The sequence below is a fragment of the Oncorhynchus mykiss genome, chromosome 2, assembly GCF_057628025.1.
Source record: "Oncorhynchus mykiss isolate SJ-2025 chromosome 2, ASM5762802v1, whole genome shotgun sequence".
In the NCBI taxonomy this organism is placed as follows: Eukaryota; Metazoa; Chordata; class Actinopteri; order Salmoniformes; family Salmonidae; genus Oncorhynchus; species Oncorhynchus mykiss.
The window spans coordinates 37,232,024-37,254,305 of record NC_143023.1 but is presented as its reverse complement, the minus strand read 5'-3'; the positions used below and the strand labels follow the sequence as shown (position 1 = coordinate 37,254,305).

The window sequence follows — 22,282 nt, the reverse complement described above, 5'->3', positions numbered from 1 at the left end:
CACTACCGTTCAAAAGTTTGGGGTCATTTAGAAATGTCCTTGTTTTTGAAAGAAAAGCATATGTTTTGTCCATTAAAATAGCATCAAATAGATCAGAAATACAGTGTAGACTATGTTAATGTTGTAAATGACTATTGTAGCTGGAAACAAACGTCTCACAAGTCGTCAACTGGCAGCTTCATTAAATAGTACCCAAAGTCAAGAGTAAAGAGGCGACTCCAGGATGCTGGCTTTCTAGGCAGAGTTGCAAAGAAAAAGCCATATCTCAGACTGGCCAATAAAAATAAAATAATGGCGAAAGAACACAGACACTGGAGGAACTCTGCCTAGAAGACCAGCATCCAGGAGTCTCCTCTTCACTCTTGACGTTGAGACTGGTGTTTTGCTGGTATTATTTAATGAAGCTGCCAGTTGAGGACTTGTGAGGCATCTGTTTCTCAAACTAGACAGTCTAATGTACTTGTCCTCTTGTTCAGTTGTGCACCGGGGCCTACCACTCCTCTTTCTATTCTGGTTAGCGCCAGTTTGCGCTGTTCTGTGAAAGAAGTAGTACACGTTGTACGAAATCTTCAGTTTCTTGGCAATTTTTTTGCATAGAATAGCCTTCATTTCTCAGAACAAGAACAGACTGACGAGTTTCAGAAGAAAGTTCTTTGTTTCTGGCCATTTTGAGGCTGTAATCGTACTCACAAATGCCAATGCTCCAGATACTCAACTCGTCTACAGAAGGCCAGTTGTATTGCTTCTTTAATCAGAACAACAGTTTTCAGCTATGCTAACAAAATTGCAAAAGGGTTTTCTAATGGTTGCTGACAATGGGCCTCTGTACGCCTATGTAGATATTCCATTAAAAATCAGCCGTTTCCAGTTACAATAGTCATTTACAACATTAACAATGTCAACACTGTATTTCTGATAAATTTTATGTTATTTTAATGGACAAAACATTTGCTTTTCTTTCAAAATCAAGGACATTTCTAAGTGACCCCAAACTTTTGAATGGTAGTGTATATATATATATATATATATATATATATATATATATATATATATATATATATATATATATATATATACACATCTTTTTTTCCTGTATTATTTTCCTCTAACCCTCCCACCCCTCCCCTAATTGGAGTAAACTATTGAAAAACAACCCTTCTACTTCTACTTCCAACTTATAGATACTATATACATTTTACAGGAAACAATCTATTTTACAATAGTTATATTTTGTTTGTTTTTAGTCCTATTCTTCCTCTACCCTCAACCTCGCCCATCTATTTCTAATGTTTGACATTTGACATATATTTTTAACTATTCTGTTTCACAAAAGTTCTGAACCTATATAGGAAGGAATGATTGACAAAGGCATTCAAAAAGGGCCCATGTCTTTTGAATGAAATGACAGTCACCAGTGACAACTGTACTGTTTGTGACTTGTGGCTCCTTATCAACGCAATGACACATTTAAAAAAAAAAAGGCTTTGTGGTCATTTCCTGGAGGTTAACCAGCTTATCTATGTAGATCGTGCCCTCTCCTCATCCCTCATTTCCTCTCCACAGAAGAGGAAACCTGTTCTCTTTCTGTCCGTATCAGACCCTTTTTTATGAAGGCTAATTTTAGTTTACATTTGACCCTCCTCCAAATCTTATATCTGGCTCCATGCCTCCATGCCTGATACCATTTCTGTCCTCCCAAATCCCTCCTTTTTAACAGTAACTGTTTCCCTTTAAAAAAGATTGTTCTGGACTAACGAAAAGGCTGTCTATTGTCTCTTTGGTTGATTATGGGGTTTCAAAGAAGTTGCAAAATGTATGTGTTTAATGGAAATGCCTGTGCTGTAACAGTTATGATTAGTGTCCTATCAAATATGTGTCATGAAGTACAGTTTTCAGTTGTCTTTGCAGGTCCATAAGGATGAAGGATCACTTTCAAAAGGCCTTATGTGAAAGAAATTATGAAAATACTGCCGTACCAACAAACCCTATTTATTTACTTTGGTTTATTTCATGTTACACTAGCAGTTTTAGCCCGAGAGGGAATATGCAGTCCATCACACATATTCGATGCCATTTTTAAAAATAGTTTGTTCCCATGGCAGTTTCAGAAGCCCACTCTCTCTAATGTGTTCCAGATGCTCTCCAGATGTGCTTTCCAGCTCACAGACTTCCCGGGCCGTGCCAGAAGCATGTCGCCAATGCCGAGACGGGGGAAACAGATCTATAGGGCTCACTCAAGAGAAGCCAAAGGCCTAAAATGGTAACAACAAATACTGATATCTCATCAAACTCATCAAATATCCGACAGCAAATCTCTCCTTGTTTGTCTTCCTTCATCCTCTGTTTTTGTTCATTGTGATGAGTCAACTTGTTTTCAGTTTCAGTGTGCTGGTATGCTGCTTTCAGTATGCTAAGTTAATGTTCTGGTGTGACTGACGCAACCACTTTTATCCAGCTGAAAAAGTATAATACCGACATGCTTCATTGGCGGATCACTTAATTTCAAGGTTTTAATTAGTTTCACTTTACCCTTTATATGACTAATTTAACATTTAGATCACAAGTGTGACCTCCTGGCACCTATTCTTAAAGACACATCCAAAAAAGAGAAAAGGGTTCATTTATACAGAATGAACTTATATAGTTTTGTTTTTGTGGCCTGAAAGCCAACTACAATGCAGAACTGGATTCACAACAGTAGTACAAAGGTGCCTCCCAATGGATGCATGCAGCATTGCAGAATAGTTGCTGAGTCACTGGAGTATTTTGGACAGGTATTATTTTATATTTTATAAAAGAGACACAAAATAGTTACTCTTATATACAATGTTTACACAAAAGATACAAGTAGTTTGTTAAGTTGACTCATGTTCCGCAAACACAGTGCTTCAAAATATTGTAAACACTGCTTCAAAACATGCTCATAAAAATAAGAAATATGCTTTTACAGGAGAAACGTGGCCCACATTCAATGTATAAAACCAGTCCTCTGTATTTTCGGTTGGTGTTGTTCTTTCAATGAAATATACAATATCATCAATATAAAATAAAACATATTTTCTATCCAAAGGCCGGGATTCAATGCAAGGCATTGAGTGTCCCGTGTTAAAGCACGGCACACTATAACATACTTTTAAAAGTGATTTAGGCTTGGTCCAACGTGTGCAGTGTTTACCATGTAAATATTGGGTGAAAGTACTTTAAAAGACACGTTATCAGTTGTATTGTGCACTGCACTGTAACCCACCTTGAATTGAATCCCGGCTACAAAGTATTTTGGTCGATCTATACAAAGCATTTTGGCCCCCTGACAATTTTGGTCCCTTGCCAATCAAGTCCAGAATGCCCTCAAACAAAATGGAAGACTACAATCTATGTCTGTATTCACTCGTTATCGCAAAAGTATCACGGAAGGTCCGTGTTAAAATGTAAAGGTATATTTCGGGATTTTGGCAATGAAGCCCTTTATCTATTTCCCCAGTCAGATGTACTCAATGTTAGAGGTAGTTTTGTGAGCCAGTGCTAACTAGAGTTAGGCCAATGGCTGGAAGTCTATGGTATCTACTAGCATGCTAGTAGATACTTCCAGTCATTGCACTAACGTTAGTTAGTAATTGCACTAATGCTAGTTAGCAAATTCTTTCAAACTGCACATAGAGACATAAAAATGGTATCCACGGGTTCATCTGACGCCGGGGAAGTAGATAAAAGACTTCATTGCCAAAATCCCAAAGTATCCCTTTAAAGGTAATTGCCGATGCAGCGTTTACCTTAAATGCAAACGTTGGAACATTGCTTTTACATTTTTAATCGAGCTATAAAGCGGATCTTCCGTGATACTTCAGAGATACGGATTGATTCCAGCCCTTAATGTGGCCTCAGCTGGTTTGTCTGCAGAGGAAGCAGACATGCATCCTTTCTTTCTTCTCTTGCACTCCAACGCCAGGAACATTTTGAATTTCACTTCAAGTTTGTGTTCAAGGGAATGACATTATAGAGCCTGACTTAGATGTACCGCCCGGTCATGGTGTCAGTTGGGATTAATGTTTAGTCCTAAGACCATGTACCTCCTCCTGCACAGGGGAAACATTGTGATAATATTCAGTTAAGTCAAAAGCTAGTGTTTATGCTCCAAACATTGTATGTTGCACTGTATGTTCAAAACAAGTCATGCTAACCTCTCACTATTAGAATAACAGGGGAGATTAGCATGTCATGGGGGTATCCTATTTGTGCGATATTTGTGCAATATTTATGTGCTATTTAACAGTCTGCACTTTAACCTCATAGTCATAGTATCATTTCAAATTGAAAGTGCTGGAGTACAGAGCCAAAAGAACAAAAAATGTGTCACTGTCCCAATACTTTTGGAGCTCACTGTAAATATTCCACATACCTGCAGCGCCACACGTTTGTTTCTCTCGTCTCTCAGTTCCTCTTTCAGTTCCTGTATGTCTCGTCTACAAGGAAAGAACAGAAAATATATCAATCGAAGGCACTAAGAGGTCAAAGAAGAGTTCGAAAAGGATGGAATGGTTTACATTTTTGGCAGGAGAGATGTAGCCTGGTTAACCCATACTGAATTGTTTCAACAATGGTGAGCCCAGCATTCAGTCTGGTATAACCAGGCTAGGAGAGGTCTGACTGGAAGTGTGCAGAGACTTTTTCCTGTCTTTCCAGTTTAGCATTTTGCCTTCAGCACCTTCACTAATCGTTTTATGGGTGTGCTGTAGATTCTACCTATTGTCAAAATCGTTGAAAATAGCTTGGTGGAACAATTGAACAAACGGGTTAATGTCCCAGATTCCTCAAGTTTTTCCCCTGGTTATCTAGAAGTCTGAATAAATGGGTAATACTACTTACTCATGTCTGTTTTGCAGCAGCTCCAGAACCATCTTCAGCTCCCTGACCTCAGCGTGTAGGCTGTCCAGACAAGGCTTCTCCTCCTGGGTTGCCCTGGCCTCCACTACAGCCTTGGGAAGTGCTAGCCTGGAAGGTACTGGATTCTTGGTAGGATGCTCAGGCTTGGATGGTGGTGAATGACTTTCTGAAATCTGCAATGTATAGGCAAGGTATCTCTCAGTTTGATTGTCAAGGGTTGACAGGTCCAGAATTCAAGCCCTTTAAAATCGATTCAATCTCAGTAAGCCTATTTAAAGTCAGTTGTTACTTTGTGGCTAATTGATACTTTGAGAGAGATACATTGCCGTTATGTTAATTGTGTGTTCTATGTACTTGCCAGCAAGGCCTAACATGATGATAGAGTATTCATGTATATGGAATCAAAGTCAATTTTGCAAACCTCCAGCAGTTTAGGCAATTTTTCTGCTTCTGTCTGGTCCCTGCCACTCAGAGCCTAGGGTTAGAACAACAACAATGACCTTAATGACGATTTCTTTTTAAGAGTCATTCCTCACATCATGGCCTCACTAACCCTTCATGGCATGCAACTTGTCAAGCCACTTATGAACAGGCCATCTCTCTCTCTGGGCGGGTGAGTTCAGACTTAGTGGGCCAGATGGGCCACGTCATACGAACAAATAGTCCTCAGGGAAACTCTGGAGGAATGTAATCTAACAGGGGCCACTATTCTCCACTGATATGCCCCTATGACTGTGATGACAATGATTCCTCTAGGCAGATATGTACTTGTGGCGTGACATTAGAAAATAACATCAGACTAACCAGAGAATGTATCATCATCTCTATGCTAACCTGGGGTTGTGGGTTCATAATGTGACATGATTCATAACATGATGAGTATTGGGCCACACTGCCCCCCTGTGGTTTCAGAGTGGATGTGGAGTATAGTGTGCACCTTTGGGCAGATATGGACTGGTAGCGTCATGACAATAGACAAATCAGGGATTGTATCATCATCATCGCTATGATATCCTAAGGGTTTAGTCTACTGTCATGCGTCATGTGATTAAGCCACATTGTCTCCCTGTGGTTTCAGAGGAAACATAACTGTGTGTGGTGTCCACATACGACAATGACACTAACTCAAAGTAACTCTGACAGATTCCATGGATGTGTGACTGTTCTAACATGCTGTCCTAAATCAAATCAAATACCATTATTTTGGTTGCATACACATATTTAGTAAATGTCATTGTGGGTGTAGCGAAATGCTTCTGTTCCTAGTATGTCATAATATGTACACTGTACAGAGGTGCATTCTGTACCATAATAATATTAATAATAATACAATATGGAATATTGTCGCCATACCTGTGAACTGGTGACGAGGGCTGATGGGGGTCGTCTCTGTGGGGGTTTGGCTCTGTTGGCTGTGGGGTGACTCAGTTTCTCAGGGGACACCTCCACTCCGTCAAACTGGTCCGAGTTGCTGTCCTCTGAACATTTTGGTGAAAGAGGAGGGAGATCACCATTGGCTCTAATGGGGGAAAATAGGCATTTTTTTCAGAGAAAGTAAACTTTCATTTTTTCAGGCCTACACTGGTTGATTCATAAGGTTAACTAGACCCAAAAATCTATGATGTAAAGAAAGAAAACTGAAACATATGCTTCATTTTCTACAGTTGAGATTTTCTTTTGATGAAAATTGTTGTGGTTTAGTGTGGAAAAAGTGGCATCCTGTTTCCTGTTGCATGTTTTAAGAGGCAGGTGGTGATGTACTGCATATTGAAACCTCAGTGAGTTAATGTTTAGCCAAGCATTAAGACTTCCCCTTTTAACGTCCACACCCTCACTAGAACAAAAAGACGCAATAGCTTTTAATAAAATATACAAACTTGTTTGACCTGATATAATCCAAAGTGAATTTGACAAATAAGCAAAATGCTTTTAGCCAAGGCCACACTATCATTGCATTGCCTCCAACATGTGACAGTTACTTGGAAAGAACAGTCCGAATGGCTTTTTCCTCGTCAGTTGCCCCTTGGTAAAGACGGCCTTTTTGTTTTTCCCAGTTGTGTTTGTGTGTGTGTGTGTTTGTGTGTGTGTGTTTGTGTGTGTGTGTGTGTGTGCGTGTGTGTGTGTGTGTGTGTGTGTGTGTGTGTGTGTTTGTGTGTGTGTGTGTGTGTATGTGTGTGTGTGTGTGTGTGTGTGTGTGTGTGTGTGTGCGCTTGTGTGTGTGCGTGTGTGTTTGTTCAGGAAACAGGAAATGGGCTGCTCTCGTCTGTTTAGGCCCACACTGACTCATCCCAGAGTTTCCTGTGAACCGCTCAAGGTTTGGGAATCCTGGCAATTCAGCATTAAGACATGAAGACTATGTGCTATAGTAACCTAGGCACCAACCAAAACTCTCCTCCGCACTCTCCTTCCTTGCCAGTTTAAATAGAATCAACAGTTCCTGTCTTGACAGAGACCTTTTGCTTTTCTTATTAGTGGCTTTTGCAATTATAGAACTACTAAGGCTTCCATATGAGTGCCCTATTTGTCCAATCTGATCAGTAACAAAGTCTGAAAGCAATCCTTCATGTACAAGTCTGAACTATTTACATTCATACTTGATACTATGGAGTGATATTAGTGTCAACATTGGATTAAGATTGCATTCATGTTGGCACTACTATACCTCCATACTCTACCTAAATAGTTGGTGTGGACTGAGAAAAAATGTGGTTTGAGAAACAGACAAGTTTCTCAACTGACAGCTTCATTAAATAGTACCCCGCAAAACACCAGTCTCGATGTCAACAGTGAACAGACGACTCCGGGCAGGCTGGCCTTCTAGGCAGAGTTCCCCTGTCTAGTGTCTGTGTTCTTTCGTCCATCTTAATCTTTTCTTTTTATTGGCCAGTCTGAGATATGGCTTTCTCTTTGCAACTCTGCCTAGAAGGCCAGCCTGTTCACTGATCAATTTTATGTTATTTTAATGGACAAAAACAATGACATTTATAAGTGACACCAAACTTAAAAACAGTAGTGGATATTCTAGAATCACTCACTTGCTACTACCAAATTTCAGAGGCTTGTCCTTCACTGGAGGTGGTTGTGCAGGTCTACTTGGTGCAGGGAGCTTAACTTTGGTTGGGGGGTTGCTTCTCAGGTCTTTACTCTCTGGTTTCTCATCTGTGTGCACATTTAAGCATTGCTAGTAAGCAAACTGTACTCATATGTACTTATTAACAACACACACACCTTGGTACAATTGTAAAGCCTCATCTCCTCTGTATTTTAAAGTATCATTTAATACAACATCTGGTTGAATGAGACTACAGACACAGTAAAACTGTACTTTAATTGAATGGTATCAACATACTGTATATTACCTTTTGCTTTTGCAGGGCTGCTCTTCTCCATCGCTGAACCCTCTGCCTTGACTAGAAGACCATAAGAGCACAAAATGCACACCATATTATACCCGGCCACAGCTATCTATCTTGCTACTGGTGTGTTGTTCTCTTCGCTACGACAACGATGAGTGTACATCAGCATCAAGACGCAGGCCTCCAGGGTTAATAATTCTCTGCAAAAATGTACTTAGCATAATTTCATTAAAATGCAAATGAATGTTCATGTAGCGCAGAAACTTTGTTAATTTTCTTCCATTTGAGATTGATTCAATTACAACCAGTATAGTGGCATGCGAAGCCAAGATTCTGTATGTCATAGGAGCAGGCTAGTTCACAGCTGTGTCCAATAGAATCCAACATACTGTAGTTACTGTTCCCAATAATCTCCCTTGAGAAGGCCTTGGCTTGGAGGGTGGAACTAATTTATCACAAAGGAGATCCCTCAAGTGTGAACAGCTAGGTATAATAGACTTATGGGAGTGTCTTTTGACAAAGCACAATATTCTGCCTTTCAATTACCATTTAGAGTTAACCAAGCAATTATAGTGTTTAATAAAAATAAAAAAAATTGAAAGATCAACTTGAGTGCAGTTAAGGGAACTGACCACAATACAGCCAAGTCAATAACAACATGAATCTGCATTATAGCTTTTAGCACATCTCTCAAGATACAGAGGAAGAACATGATGAGTGTCATGCTGACATGTAAGACAATAAACCACCAAAAGAGACTGGTGATGATGAATTCCACAGACTGACCAATAGTAAATGAATGGGAATAGAGCCTACCTTCTCAGTTCAAAGCACATGTAAAACTCCCTGACCAAGCCCTTCCACCAATGTGAAGCACTAGAGTTGTTGCAGAGTTGGCTGCTTGGGCCGCTTGTGAAAAGCCACTGTGACAGACAGAGCTCTCTACGGTCCCCCACCCCCTGGCTTCCTCCAAGGCATCTCAGCCAGGTCATGTGACCAACTGTATTACATTCCCCTCTCCATCATGGTGTATGACTTCCTGTGACATAACTGCAACCCCCCAGTGACACTAGACGCCAATGGGGTAGTAGGAGCGATGGGGTGGGGTGGAGGGATTCAAGTGCAGTTTTCAGTTGGGATGATATTATCTCCAAATGACTGTCAGGCCTTTTAATGTTTGAACTCAAACAGCAAGATATGCACGTTTGTTATTGTTCAGCAAGAGCCAGTGCCTCAAAACATCAATCAAAGGGGTCTTGTAGCAATAACAAACTTGTGCACAGATTTCATTATTAAAATACATTATGTGATTGAAATATTGCATCTTAATGTTGTTTACTCTTTGTATTCAATTAGAAAGGCTTTGTTTATTTAAAGCTGGGACGAAACATCCAGCCTAACAGCTAACTAACAGTTAGCGTCTTAAACACAACTTGTACCGTCAGCAGAAGTGTGTGTTTGAAGCAAGATCTGGTGCACTTAGATAAAACCTGCATGTGAACCACATCCTGCTATGTGTGCTACTGACAGTCTCAAGATTTGACTCCCACATCCTCTTTACTGTTTTAGGTAAAAACATGTGTTACATGCTGTCTATCCCTCCCCACTGGGAACAAACTGGTTGAATCAACGTTGTTTGAATGTAATTTGTCAGCGTATTGTGACATGGAATCTACATGGAAACGACATTGGATTTGAAAGAAGTAATCCACGTCAACTCTAGTTTTGAGGGTTTACAGCCACAGGATTATATCATCAACAAATTTCAACATCAAATATGTTGCATTTGTATCTTTAAAACAATGTCAGATCATTAGGCTAGGCAGCACCTCCTACTGGATAACTTATTTATAGCTCCCCTGTGGTCTCCCATCCAGGGTTTAAACCAAGCCCTGCTTACAGTACCAGCCAAAGGTTTGAACACTCCTAATCATTCAAAGGTTTTTCTTTAGTTAAACTATTTTCCACATTGTAGAATAATAGTGAAGACATCAAAACTATGAAATAACACATATGGAGTCATGTAGTAACCAAAAAATATATATTTTAGATTTTTGCCTTGATGACAGCTTTGCACACTCTTGGCATTCTTTCAACCAGCTTCACGAGGAATGATTTTCCAACCGTCTTAAAGGAGTTCCCACATATGTTGGCTGCTTTTCCTTCACTCAGCGGTCCAACTCATCCCAAACCATCTCAATTGGGTTGAGGTCGGATGGCCAGGTCATCTGAGACAGCACTCCATCAGTCTCCTTCTTGGTCAAATAGCCCTTACACAGCCTGGAGGTGTGTTTTGGGTCATTGTCCTGTTGAAAAACAAATGACAGTCCCACTAAGCGTAAACCAGATGGGATGGCTTATTGCTGTGGAATGCTGTGGTAGCCATGCTGATAAAGTGCCTTGAATTCTAAATAAATCACAGACAGTGTCATCGGCAAAGCACCCCCACACCATCACACCTCCTCCTCCATGCTTCACGTTGGGAACCACACATGCAGAGATCATCCATTACTCTGCATCTCACAAAGACACGGCGGTTGGAACCAAAAATCGCAAATTTGAACTCATCAGACTAAAGGACAGATTTCCACTGGTCCAATGTCCATTGCTCGTGTTTCTTGGCCCAAGCAAGTCTCTTCTTCTTGTTGGTGTCCTTTAGTAGTGGTTTCTTTGCAGCAATTCAACCATGAAGGCCTGATTCGCACATTCTCCTCTGAACAATTGATGTTGAGATGTGTTTGTTACTTGAACTCTGTGAAGCATTTATTTGGGCTGCAATCTGAGGCTGGTATCTCTAATGAACTTATCCTCTGTAGCAGAGGCAACTCTGGGTCTTTCTTTTCTGTGGCGTTCCTCATGAGAGCCAGTTTCATCATAGCGCTTGATGGTAGAAACGTTCAAATTTCTTGACGTTTTCCATATTGACTGACCTTCATGTCTTAAAGTAATGATGGACCGTCATATCTTTTTGCTTATTTGTGCTGTTCTTGCCATAATATGGACTTGGTCTTTTACCTATGGCTATCTTCTGTATTACAACACTACTGACGCATTAAGGAAAGAAATTCCACAAATTTACTTTTAACAAGACACACCTGTTAACTGAAATGCATTCCATGTGACTACTTCATGAAGCTAGTTGAGACAATGCCAAGAGTGTGCAAGGCTGTCATCAAAAAAAAGTGTGGCTACTTTGAAGAATCTCAAATATAAAATATATTTTGATTTGTTTAACGCTTTTTTCGTTACTACATGATTCCATATGTGTTCATAGTTTTGATGTCTTCACTATTATTCTAAAATGCAGTGGTGGAAAAAGTACTAAGGTAAAGGTACCTTAATAGAAAAGTAAAAGTGAAAGTCACCTAGTAAAATACTACCTGAGTAAAAGTCTAAAAGTATTTGGTTTAAAATATACGTAAGTATCAAAAGTAAATTGAATTTCTGAAATATATTTAAGTATCAAAAGTAAAAGTATAAATCATTTCAAATTCCTTATACTAAGCAAAGCAGACGGCATCGTTTTCTTTCTTTTTTTCCGCCAACACTCAGACCTAATTTACAAATGAAGCATTTGTGTTTAGTGAGTCCGCCAGATCAGAGGCAGTAAGAATGACCGGGGATGTTCTCTTGATAAGTACCTTTAATTGGACCATTTTCCTGTCAAAATGTAACAATGTAACTTTTCGGTGTCAGGGAAAATGTATGGAGTAAAAAGTACATTATTTTCTTTAGGAATGTAGTGGTAAAAGTAGCCAACAAACTACTTAAGTAGTACTTTAAAGTATTTTTACTTAAGTACTTTACACTACTGTTACAATGTAGAAAATAGTAAAAAATAAAGAAAAACCCTGGAATGAGTTGGTGTGTCCAAAATGTTGACTGGTACTGTAGCTATGTAATTCATCACTGACTATTACCAATGTGCTATCGTGAGAACGATGGTCGAGTGTTCTCCACTTAGAAAATAAATAGATTCGCTGTTGCTATCAAAGTCATTCCAAAGGGTAGGTTTAACAGAGCAAATGAAATGACCATACTTTACCACTCATTTAACATCAATGATGCTATTTAGGCCTATAGCATTTGCAAAGTCATCAACAGCTCTTGTTGCTTATGGTTTCAAGCTCTAGTTGATTTCAAATGTAATGTAGAATTGAATTGTGTTTCGTTGTCAACGCAACCAAATATTAACATTTGAAGGAGAGCTTTAGCTTTGCTTCCATCTGTGCAACTGACTCAAGATGACTTAATTCCAGTTTGTCTGATATGTTGGATTCACGACTCCATCTCAACCAAAAATCTAAGTTAAAGAATAGGATTAAATCAAATCAATCTTCATTTAGTGCGTTTAAATTTGTATTTTATTTTATTTAGTCCTATTTTTAAATGTAGATGTTAGGTTGAGATAGAGATGTGAATATAACATATCAATTATTAATTTGTAGACAAACTGGAATTAAAGTCAGAAGTCAGTGGCACAGATGGAACTATCCAGGAGTTGACAACCAAACACAATATCATTTTTGAAATATAATAAATGAACTTGTCGACAAGTTAACAAATGATATGTTGGATTCACATCTCCAATTCAAAAATAAAAATTAAAGAATGGGATTAAGCCAGTGGCTCAGATGGAACTATCCAAGAGGTAGAATCATCTCTTTTAAATGTTAATGTTTGGTTGCGTTGTCAACCAAGCACAATTCAATATTACTTTTGCAATACAGTAAAAGTGAAGTCTATCTTACAAACGAATGTAACATTCATCCTTAAAATGATTAACTCATCCATGGCCACTGAGGTTACTGTAGATACACATTTCTTCTTATGTAATCATATGTTCAAGATTGCATGCATAAGTTGTCGCAGGTCTGTGGAGAGCTTTAAAATTGCTATAATCATCTGTTCAGAATCTTGAACGCCATTGAAAACGTATTATCCACATTGAAATGATGTGGTGTGCCCAGTGGGTCTATTCCTTCGTTGAACAACATGGAGTCATCAAAATGTTGAGACTAAATATACCACATGTTAAAATGCTAGCACTTCAGGCCAAGAGAGGTCAACTTGAAACACTTGAACAGCTTTGAAACTTCAACAATGAACAATCATTTATGCTACCCGGCTTCGTTGTATGATGCATAGCTATAGATAATTGAGAGGCAATAAAAAAACTAGTATCTGAAATAGGGACGATTGGGAGCTTCCATTTATATCACACAAACCACATTTTAGATTGTCAAAGTATCTAACCTGTTACCGGTTACATCCGTGAATTTAATATAGGTGTGGTTGTGTGAATTTGACGCCAAAATAGCTGAGTATTCTGGGGCTTTCCTGCGTTATATTGATCTTTAGGGGGGAGGTTTCACTTACATAAGATTTGCCTATGTAGTCTGGACTGAAGAAATGTGAGTGTGTCTGTGGTCTGGTTTGCTAATAAAAACCTCAGTGTGGTTCAGTTACAGACAGCCGACAGACGGGCAGGGTGGATGTTAGCACAAGGCCATTATGAATCATCATCCTAGATTCAAGTGTTGATGTCAGAACTTTTTGGGAGAGAATCCAATGATGGTCTCTGTGAAGTAGCCAAGATCCTGATGTGGTTTCAGTCTTTGCATGAATTCCTGTGGGTCTTCATGGGTGTTAAGGTTCTGGATGTTTGAGTTGAGTAGAGAGGAGGTGAGGTGAGGTGTCTCCCTGTGCCATTGTCACTCAATTTTAAAAGCTACTGTAACTTGACCGTTAGGGTCACCATACTCCCTCAACCTGAGTACAGTATTACATGTTTTGTAACATGCCTATGTTAATGTCTGTTTTCCATCTACAATAACAGTTTCTGTAAAATACAAAGACCTTGATTTGGAAATATTCAGGAATCCATTTGGACCACACAAAATCATCTCATATTCGGCTGCTAAAACAACAACCTCACACACCCTAAAACATGAACACCGCGCCAGACTGAACACCACCGCAGACAAAAACAGTAGCAACCCTAGCCATTTCATTGTATGAGAATTCTCTAATTCAGCTCCCATTAGCATCTATAAATCATATTGGTGTTCATATTGGTGTGTCACAGATTGGTGTCACCATAGAATTAGGAATTAAAATACTAATACACTAATACTAATTATAATAGTAATTTATTGTGAGCTCTATGGGTGTCACAGTATGTTTTGTTGCACCAGCTATTCTGTTAAACCTCAAAAGCTCCATCGTCAGCATCTAAATCACAAGACATTCTGTACTGTCATATTGGTATCATGGATTAACTGGTGTAACCGTATATCCTGTTGCACTGGACTCTTTGTTAAAACAGGAAATTGCTGTCTTTACCTGAGCGTCTTTCCGTGCCACGGCGCGCAGGTGGTTGGCTGGTGCTCCCAGACTGGAGGAAAAGGGATGGAAAACACAACAGGATGGCTCAGTCTCTCTTTACTGCCTATTTGCAGTAACACACACCCACTGATTAGAGCACCCAGTGATGCGAGCGGCCATTCGTATTGTCTTGTATTGTTTTATAACATTTATATATATATATATATATATATATATATATAAAATGAATACAATTCAAATTAAACTAACACACTCTTTCCACAGGCAGAAATGTTTGTCAGTGACTCCTAAACTGCGGATGTTGAAGAGATCTTTGAGTCAGAAACCTTTATAAGTTAGTTATATAAGAAAGACCTGACTGGAAATGTATTTTTGTTTTTATGTCAGCCAACTGTAGATGAAGGGCTTTGTTTTTATTGATCTGTTATTATTGATAGCTCATGTTCATTAGTGGTTGGTGTCATAGCTGCTTAGGTCAGTGTAATGTAATGGCTAAAACCACCTGGAACGTGTGGGGGGAAATTCCCATTCACAGGGCTACAGCAAGACTATTGCTGAGAACGTTTCCCTCACTCACTTGGAGACCATCTGTCGTCGGTATCACCATGACAAAGTTGTCGGGGAAAAAACCTCTGTGTCCGTTCATCTCTCCCTCCCACCAGCCCTCGTCCTCTGTTTCCTTCAGAAGGAGACATTGTGTAAAGAGCAACTCAAAAAACTACACATAGTTCAAAAAATGACACTGTCCATGAGGACCATGGTCATTGCCCAGAGTGGACACTAATATTTGATCTTCAAAGTTATCATAAACCTTATAAACCTTCCACTTATAATTTGGCAGTGTGGAAAAAAGTACTCAATTATCATACTTGAGTAAAAGTAAAGATTCCTTAATAGAAGATTTCTCAAGTAAAAGTAAAGGTCACCCAGGAAAATACTACTTGAATAAAAGTCTACAAGTATATGGTTTTGAATATACTTAAGTACAGTGGTGGAAAAAGTATTCAAAAGTAAAAAGTAAAAGTTAATGCTAAACATCAAAGTCCTTATTTTTTGCAAACCAGACGGCACGATTCTCTCTTTGATATATACAGTACAAGTCAAAAGTTTGGACACACCTACTCATTCAAGGGTTTTTCTTTATTTTTTTACAGTTTTCTACATTGTAGAATAATAGTGAAGACATCAAAACTATGAAATAACACATATGGAATCATTTTGGAACCAAAAAAGTGTAATGGACTGTCGTTTCTCTTTGCTTATTTGAGCTGTTCTTTTCATAATATGGAGGCTTTTTTCTGTATACCACCCCTACCTTGTGACAACACAACTGATTGGCTCAAACGTATTAAGAAGGAAAGATATTCCACAAATTAACTTTTATCAAGGCATTAATTTAAATTCATTCCAGGTGACTACCTCATGAAGCTGGTTGAGAGCATGCCAAGAGTGTGCTAAGCTGTTATCAAGGCAGAGGGTGGCTACTTTGAAGAAACTCAAATACAAAATATATTTTAATTTGTTTAACACTTTTTTGGTTACTACATGATTCAAATTAAAAATTAAAAAAATAAAGAAAACCCCTTGAATGAGTGGGTGTGACAATACATTATTTTGATACTGTACATGCGTGAATTGGGCGACATTATTGTCCTACTATGAACATTCAAAATGTAACAAGTACTTTTGGGTGTCAGGGAAAATGTATGGGAGTAAAAAGTACATATTTTCTTAAAAAATGTATTGAAGTAAAGTTGTCAAAAATATAAAAAGTAAAGTAAAGTACAGATACCCCAAAAAACGACTTAAGTAATACTTTAAAGTATTTTTACTTGATGTAGTTACTTTACACCACTGTAATTTGGAATATAATTTATACCATCAGATTTTTGGATGTTTTCCCCACTTATGTAATTGTGCATGCTTTGTCGTCTAGTGGCACATATTTTCACAGAATTGCTCACAAGTCACTTAACAGGTTTGTCTGGTTGAAGAGGAGAAAAAATATTTCTGAAATTGTATAACCATGTTTATACTAGTCCAAAACTGGAGCAGAATATCCTTGATTTTGGTCCCAAAAGGCATAAAGTCATGAAGGTACAGTATATTGCATTGGGGAACATGGATGACAGCATTCGTACAAACCTTGGTGATGATTGTAACAATGTCTCCCTTCTTTAGATTTAACTCATCCTCGGTCAAGGCTGGATAGTCGAACATGACTTGACAACATTCCTTCACTGAGTAGACATAAAAGAGAAGGGAGTGTTATAGAGAACTTAGAGAACCTAAGCAATGCATTGGTTGGAAGATCATGTTGAACAGACGCTGACAGTAATTTATCACAATACCTCATCATGACCAGGGGTAGGAAAAGTACCCAATTGTCATACTCAAGTAAAAGTTAGTCACCTAGTAAAATATTACTTGAGTAAAAGTCTAAAAGTATTTGGTTCTAAATATACTTAAGTATCAAAAGTAAAAGTACAATTATAAATAATTTCAAATTCCTTATATAAAGTAAACTAGATGGCACCGTTGTCTTGTTTTTAAAATGTGAAGATAGCAAGGGGTACACTCCAAAATACATAATTTACAAACAATGCATTTGTGTTTAGTGAGTCTGACAGATCAGAGGCAGTAGGGATGACCACTTGTTCTCTTGATAAGTGCGTGAATTGGACCATTTTCCTGTCCTGCTAAGCACTCAACATGTAATGAGTACTTTTGGGTGTCAGGGAAAATGTATGGAGTAAAAAGTACATTATTTTCTTTAGGAATGTAGTGAGGTAAAAGTAAAAATTGTCAAAAATATAAATAGTAAAGTAAAGATACCCCCAAAAAATACTTAAGTAATACTTTAAAGTATTTTTACTGAAATATGAGATTAACCTGTTTAGCCTGTTTGAACCATTGACTTTTTTCCACATGAAACTGTGACATCAGGCCAGGGTGAACGTCAAAGTTTCTGTGGGCCAACACCCACATAGCCTATTAGGTAAACTGTGGGAATTACTGGCAGTCACATGCCAATGATGTGGCTGTCTATTATTTGTGGACACCTGCCTAAGTGGTAGTTTGGTCCAAAAATAGAACACAAGCAGAGGTCTCACTGTTGTTGTAGTACATCAGAACATGTCTATATTCAGCAGAGACATTGCTTTGCAGTTTCATTCAATGTATCAAAAAGTCTCTCCCACAAGGAGGATGAATTTGATGAGTGGTACAGGGATGGGCCTTTTATTTTACAATTTAAAATGTATTTCAAAATGCAGTCCACTCATTTATACGACATACATAAAGTAGGAATAAGAACTATAAAAACTTACCATTTTTTGTTTTGTTCCTAACACTCGTCCTCTGAGGTAGCTTTGTCTTAACAAAAAAAAACAAATGTATTAAATTCATCAATGGCATCTCACACCTAAGTTTTATCAGGAGAAAAACATCCCATGTGTATTGTATTTTGATTTATCTTGCATTCCATACCTCTTTACTAAACATTGTATCTGAGAGTTTGGGTCTGGTTTTGCTCTCGTTATGCTTGATGTCTGAAAAAGATTGAGAAGGAAGTTCTATAAGGGTATATTGATTCAAGTCCACTCTCAGAACATGTACAGTAACTCGGCAATGCAAAAAGAAAAAAATTACATTTGAAAATCCCACCTTTTGGAGAGACAAATATCTCTTTGGTGAAGTTTGATGGAAACGCTCCCACTTTACCACTTTTCATTCCCATCCACCACCCATCTTCAATCTATCAGGTGTTAGAAGAGAGAGAAGAAAAAAGAAGAGAAACAGAAATATAAGAATAGCACCGTGTAACAGAGAATGTTTCACCAATCATCCACATGCATAGGAATTCTCAAAACAGGTTTGGTCAGCATAGTGTCTACAGATGTAGGATCTTAATTTGATCGCCCGGTTGCAGGAGAACTTTCCTGCAATGCAGGAAATGTACAACTCTGAGTGTGTTTCAGGTTTAAAAATGTGTCTGAAGTTTGTAATTTGTTGTGAAATATCCATTAATTATAATCCACATCAGTGGAGAGGCTATATGAGGGGAGGACGGCTCATAATAATGTCTGGAACGGTGAAACCATTACCACGAGCCCATGCTCCCCAATTAAGGTGCCACCAACCTCCTGTGATCCACATAATAACTATCATTTCCTGTTACTGCTGCAGGATCATTTTCCTGCTGTAGCAAACTGGCTCAAATGAAGAGCCTACATCTGCACACACCTCAGAGTAAAGTTGTTATGTGTGCGAGAAACGTGATTTCTTCTGGATAATCTTGGGGAAATATCACAATGAATATGCATTGCTGGAAGTGTCTGTGTGACTATTTGTTTTTCTGAGCTTTTGGAGGGGTGACATTTTAGTATCATATCTAGCTAGGCAAACAATATCAATTATTTGTGGTTGTTTCCTCATGCTCATGAATTTGCCATTAGAGATATGATACAAAGAAAGTAAATATGATATGCCACTCCAATTATGAAGTAAAAACATAAACATATCCTTCTAAAGAGAGCAGCTAATGTTCTCTCCAACAAACCTACAACTAATTTACACTGACACTATAGAGCAGGGGTCTCAGAATAATTTGGGTCTAGGGCCTCGTTAAATTGTCTTGTGGGATATTTGTTGGAGATTCCTCCTCTAGTATGTTTGCAAGTGTTTTCCCATCCATCAATAGTCTAGCGTCAGTAATGATAAAAGCAGCACTTTACCTCTCTGAGGATCTCAATGGTCTCCCCGACAACCAGCTCCAGCTCGTCCTCATTCAAGGGACTGTAGGCAAAGGCCACCTCACACTTCCTTGTTTGTTTAATCATCCTTGCTGCTTGAACAAAGCATTGTACCAGCCACAAGATTAGTCAAAACTGTTCTTATTTTTGTAAAGTAATAGTTAAAACTAATGATGAATAGAAATTCAGTAGAGGAATTTAGAAGTCAACAAATACAGAAGTCTCAACATGATCACTTATAGACTCCAGACTCAGAGCATGACTAGAAGAATTGAAGCTTCGTCGTGTTGTAACTAATTGAATCCCTCAAAGGGACTGTGCCTTAACAGTAGACTCTGTGTGTTTTTTAATCGGTTCCTTCTTTGTACATTATCAATAAGCTTGAAGCTAGCAGTCGAAGCTGTATATCTGCACAAGGCCTTTAATTACTTGTTTGAGCCTGTCGTGCTGACAAAGTGTGTGTGTATCTCGATGGGCACGAACCGAAACACTTCCACATTTCAGCACAAAACAGGGTTCGTGTTTGATAGACTGGGAAAAATATCTGGATCCAAGTTATGGGAAACACATTAAACAGAGTGACATGGTAGTGGAGGTTTAAAGCCATTGGAGGGTGACATACATTTACGTATGCTTCTTGGTTCCCTCTTGCTGTCACCTATCAAATACACTGGCACCTCCTGTGTGGGCAATAAAAGATACAGACACATACAATGACAAAGCTAACGAGTCAAGTAATACAGTATACAACGGGTAGTTCATGAAAATGCACAAACAGTAGGCTGATCAGAGATGTGGTCAAACTGATTTCAAATCAGTCAAGGAAGGAAGTAAACTGAAATGATGGAATTTCAGTTCCTTGACAGAATATCATTTCATCTGACTTCCTTTGTTGACTGAATTGAGATGGTATTAATCCTAATCCTGGGACTGAAGGCATGAAGGCAAACTCTTGATGGACATACCGTACCTTGACGAAGTTAGAGGGGAAGATGCCCCTCTTGCCCCTCAGTTCCCCCTCCAGCCAGCCCTCCTCGCTGGCATTGGAGACACTCGTCACTACGTCTCCCACCTGCACCGTCATCTCATCACCCATTGTGCCCTCAAAGGCTATCAGCACCAGCACCTCTGAGACACACAAATAGGGGAGGAGGGGGACGAGAATATGATGTTGCAAGTTTCATTCTCTTTTCAAACAGACCTAACAACATTGCTTGAGGAACTGCAGTTAATTAGAGTCATTTAACAAATAATGTGGCCCAACATCTAGAAGGTTAACACCATAGTCTGGTAACTCAAACACATAGGGAGGAGGAGAGAGATTACGTGGACCCTTTTCACACTATTGTGCTGATCCAACCCGTACTGTGCTGGCATGGATGTTGCCTTTCACACTGTCCTCTCTAGCATGGTTTCGGCAACTATGGTGGGTATATAACCAGCTTGTTTGACTCAGCTTGGCTGCATAGTGTGAGAAGGGTAATGGCATTGCGAGATTATTTGGACTCATTAGACAGGTAATGTGCCCCAACATCTAGAACGGCAATGCTTGTTTCAACAGGCTATGTGGTATGTTGTATGCAAGGCTGGAGGAGAGTAGTCGAGTTGCAATGGACAACAATGTGATATCAAGATTATTGTGCTTGGAACATACAGCAAATCATAGACAAGAAAAGCTTTTGTTTTTTCTGACTAAACACCAAGGCCTTTGTAAATCAAATCAGTCTCCTGTAGCATATTTGTGTTTGAACAACATGTACAGGTATGTAAACCAAGGTTAGAGTACAGTACTGGGGCAGCAAAATGGATATCAAACATTACAGTTTGGAATTTGCCCTGGGATAGTGAAAAGCTTTCTGTTCAAGTAGTTTTTATTACCACACACACCCATTGCCTACACACCCATTATCCACTGCTAGTACTAGTGTTAACCTGTTTACCTGGCTTTAGGCATTTATGTCAATGTTAGCTGTGAAGCAACCCTGCAACACCAAATGCAAAAGTATAGTGGATACCCAGAGACCTACTACCCCTTTGTTTTCTGGATAATAAAGAAGAAAGATCATTATCTCTGTTGTCTGTTTAATGACAAAGAGGGTGTATAATCTAGACACACGAACAGGCTCTGGTATACTAAAATCACCTCCACTCGCAACTATTATTTGGGAATACAAAATGACCATACATTTTCTAAACTATAGTTCTTGTCAATTGCCCTGAACATAACTGATTGATTGACAGACATTGTAAACATTCCCCAAAACCCTTCTAGACCCTGCTGAATGGACCACACAGTTACAATGCACTTACCCATGACTTCTTAGAAAGCTTTACTCTCTCTTCTAGACGTTTATGTAAATAAATCCTCTTCAGAGGACAGACAGACACCTCATGCTACAGAAGGAGAACTGAAAGAAAGTATTGCCCAAGAAGCAAAGCTATATATGGCTAGCCAGGGCCCTCCTTCCCTCTAGTCATTCATTAACATCTACTTCGGCTAGTCATGACAAGCCACCAGCCAGGAGGACGACGGGTCAGAGAGAGCAAGCGAGAGAGTAAGAGGAGAGAGAGCAGGTGGGACAGGTTTCTATTTGGAGAGAGACGATAGGCAAGGGTGAAAAAGAGCATGGCCACATATTTTCAGCTGTGAAAGTAACTGTCATACATTGTACGGGAAAGAAACAAGACAGTCACAATATGTCAATGTGACGTAATGATGTGTGTACTGTATGTGTGTGTGTGTGTACCCCTTACGGTAGAATAGGTGTCCATTCATAGAGAAGCTTACATTGGAGATGGCAGATTTCTGGGCGGCAGGGTAGCCTAGTGGTGTTACGGTGCGTGAATGAGGACCCAAAAGCGAATTAACTTAAACAGAGCTTCTTTAATTACCAAACATAGGTAGGCTCAGACGGACCGGCAGATTCCGACAGGACAAGACAA

At 39.0% G+C, this 22,282-nt stretch overlaps 1 protein-coding gene across 2 annotated transcripts; it reads right to left on the bottom strand.

Annotated features, from left to right (window-relative positions):
* Positions 1-1,973: 1,973 nt before the first annotated feature.
* On the bottom strand, positions 1,974-21,870 carry mnmip1 (manchette microtubule inner protein 1). 2 transcript variants are annotated; one of them, XM_021561620.3, is made up of 17 exons: positions 21,650-21,870; positions 20,310-20,467; positions 19,962-20,019; positions 19,322-19,431; positions 18,252-18,342; positions 18,075-18,136; positions 17,915-17,960; positions 16,731-16,825; positions 15,163-15,264; positions 14,583-14,634; positions 8,241-8,291; positions 7,917-8,040; positions 6,235-6,400; positions 5,303-5,356; positions 4,864-5,054; positions 4,397-4,460; positions 1,974-4,073 (listed from the first exon to the last, which is right to left on the bottom strand). In XM_021561620.3, the coding sequence occupies exons 1-17, from the start codon at positions 21,651-21,653 to the stop codon at positions 4,041-4,043; spliced, it is 1,461 nt and encodes a 486-aa protein (XP_021417295.3). In that variant the 5' UTR covers positions 21,654-21,870; the 3' UTR covers positions 1,974-4,040. The 2 variants fall into 2 exon arrangements, with proteins under 2 accessions (XP_021417295.3, XP_021417303.3); XM_021561628.3 differs by lacking the exon at positions 5,303-5,356.
* Between the last annotated feature and the right edge of the window lie 412 nt (positions 21,871-22,282).

Coding starts and splice junctions, on each gene's coding strand:
- mnmip1 (XM_021561620.3), bottom strand. Junction 20,020..20,309: donor TCCCCTCTAACTTCGTCAAG/GTACGGTATGTC, acceptor TTGCCCACACAG/GAGGTGCCAGTGTATTTGAT. Junction 14,635..15,162: donor CGACGACAGATGGTCTCCAA/GTGAGTGAGGGA, acceptor CTTTTCCTCCAG/TCTGGGAGCACCAGCCAACC.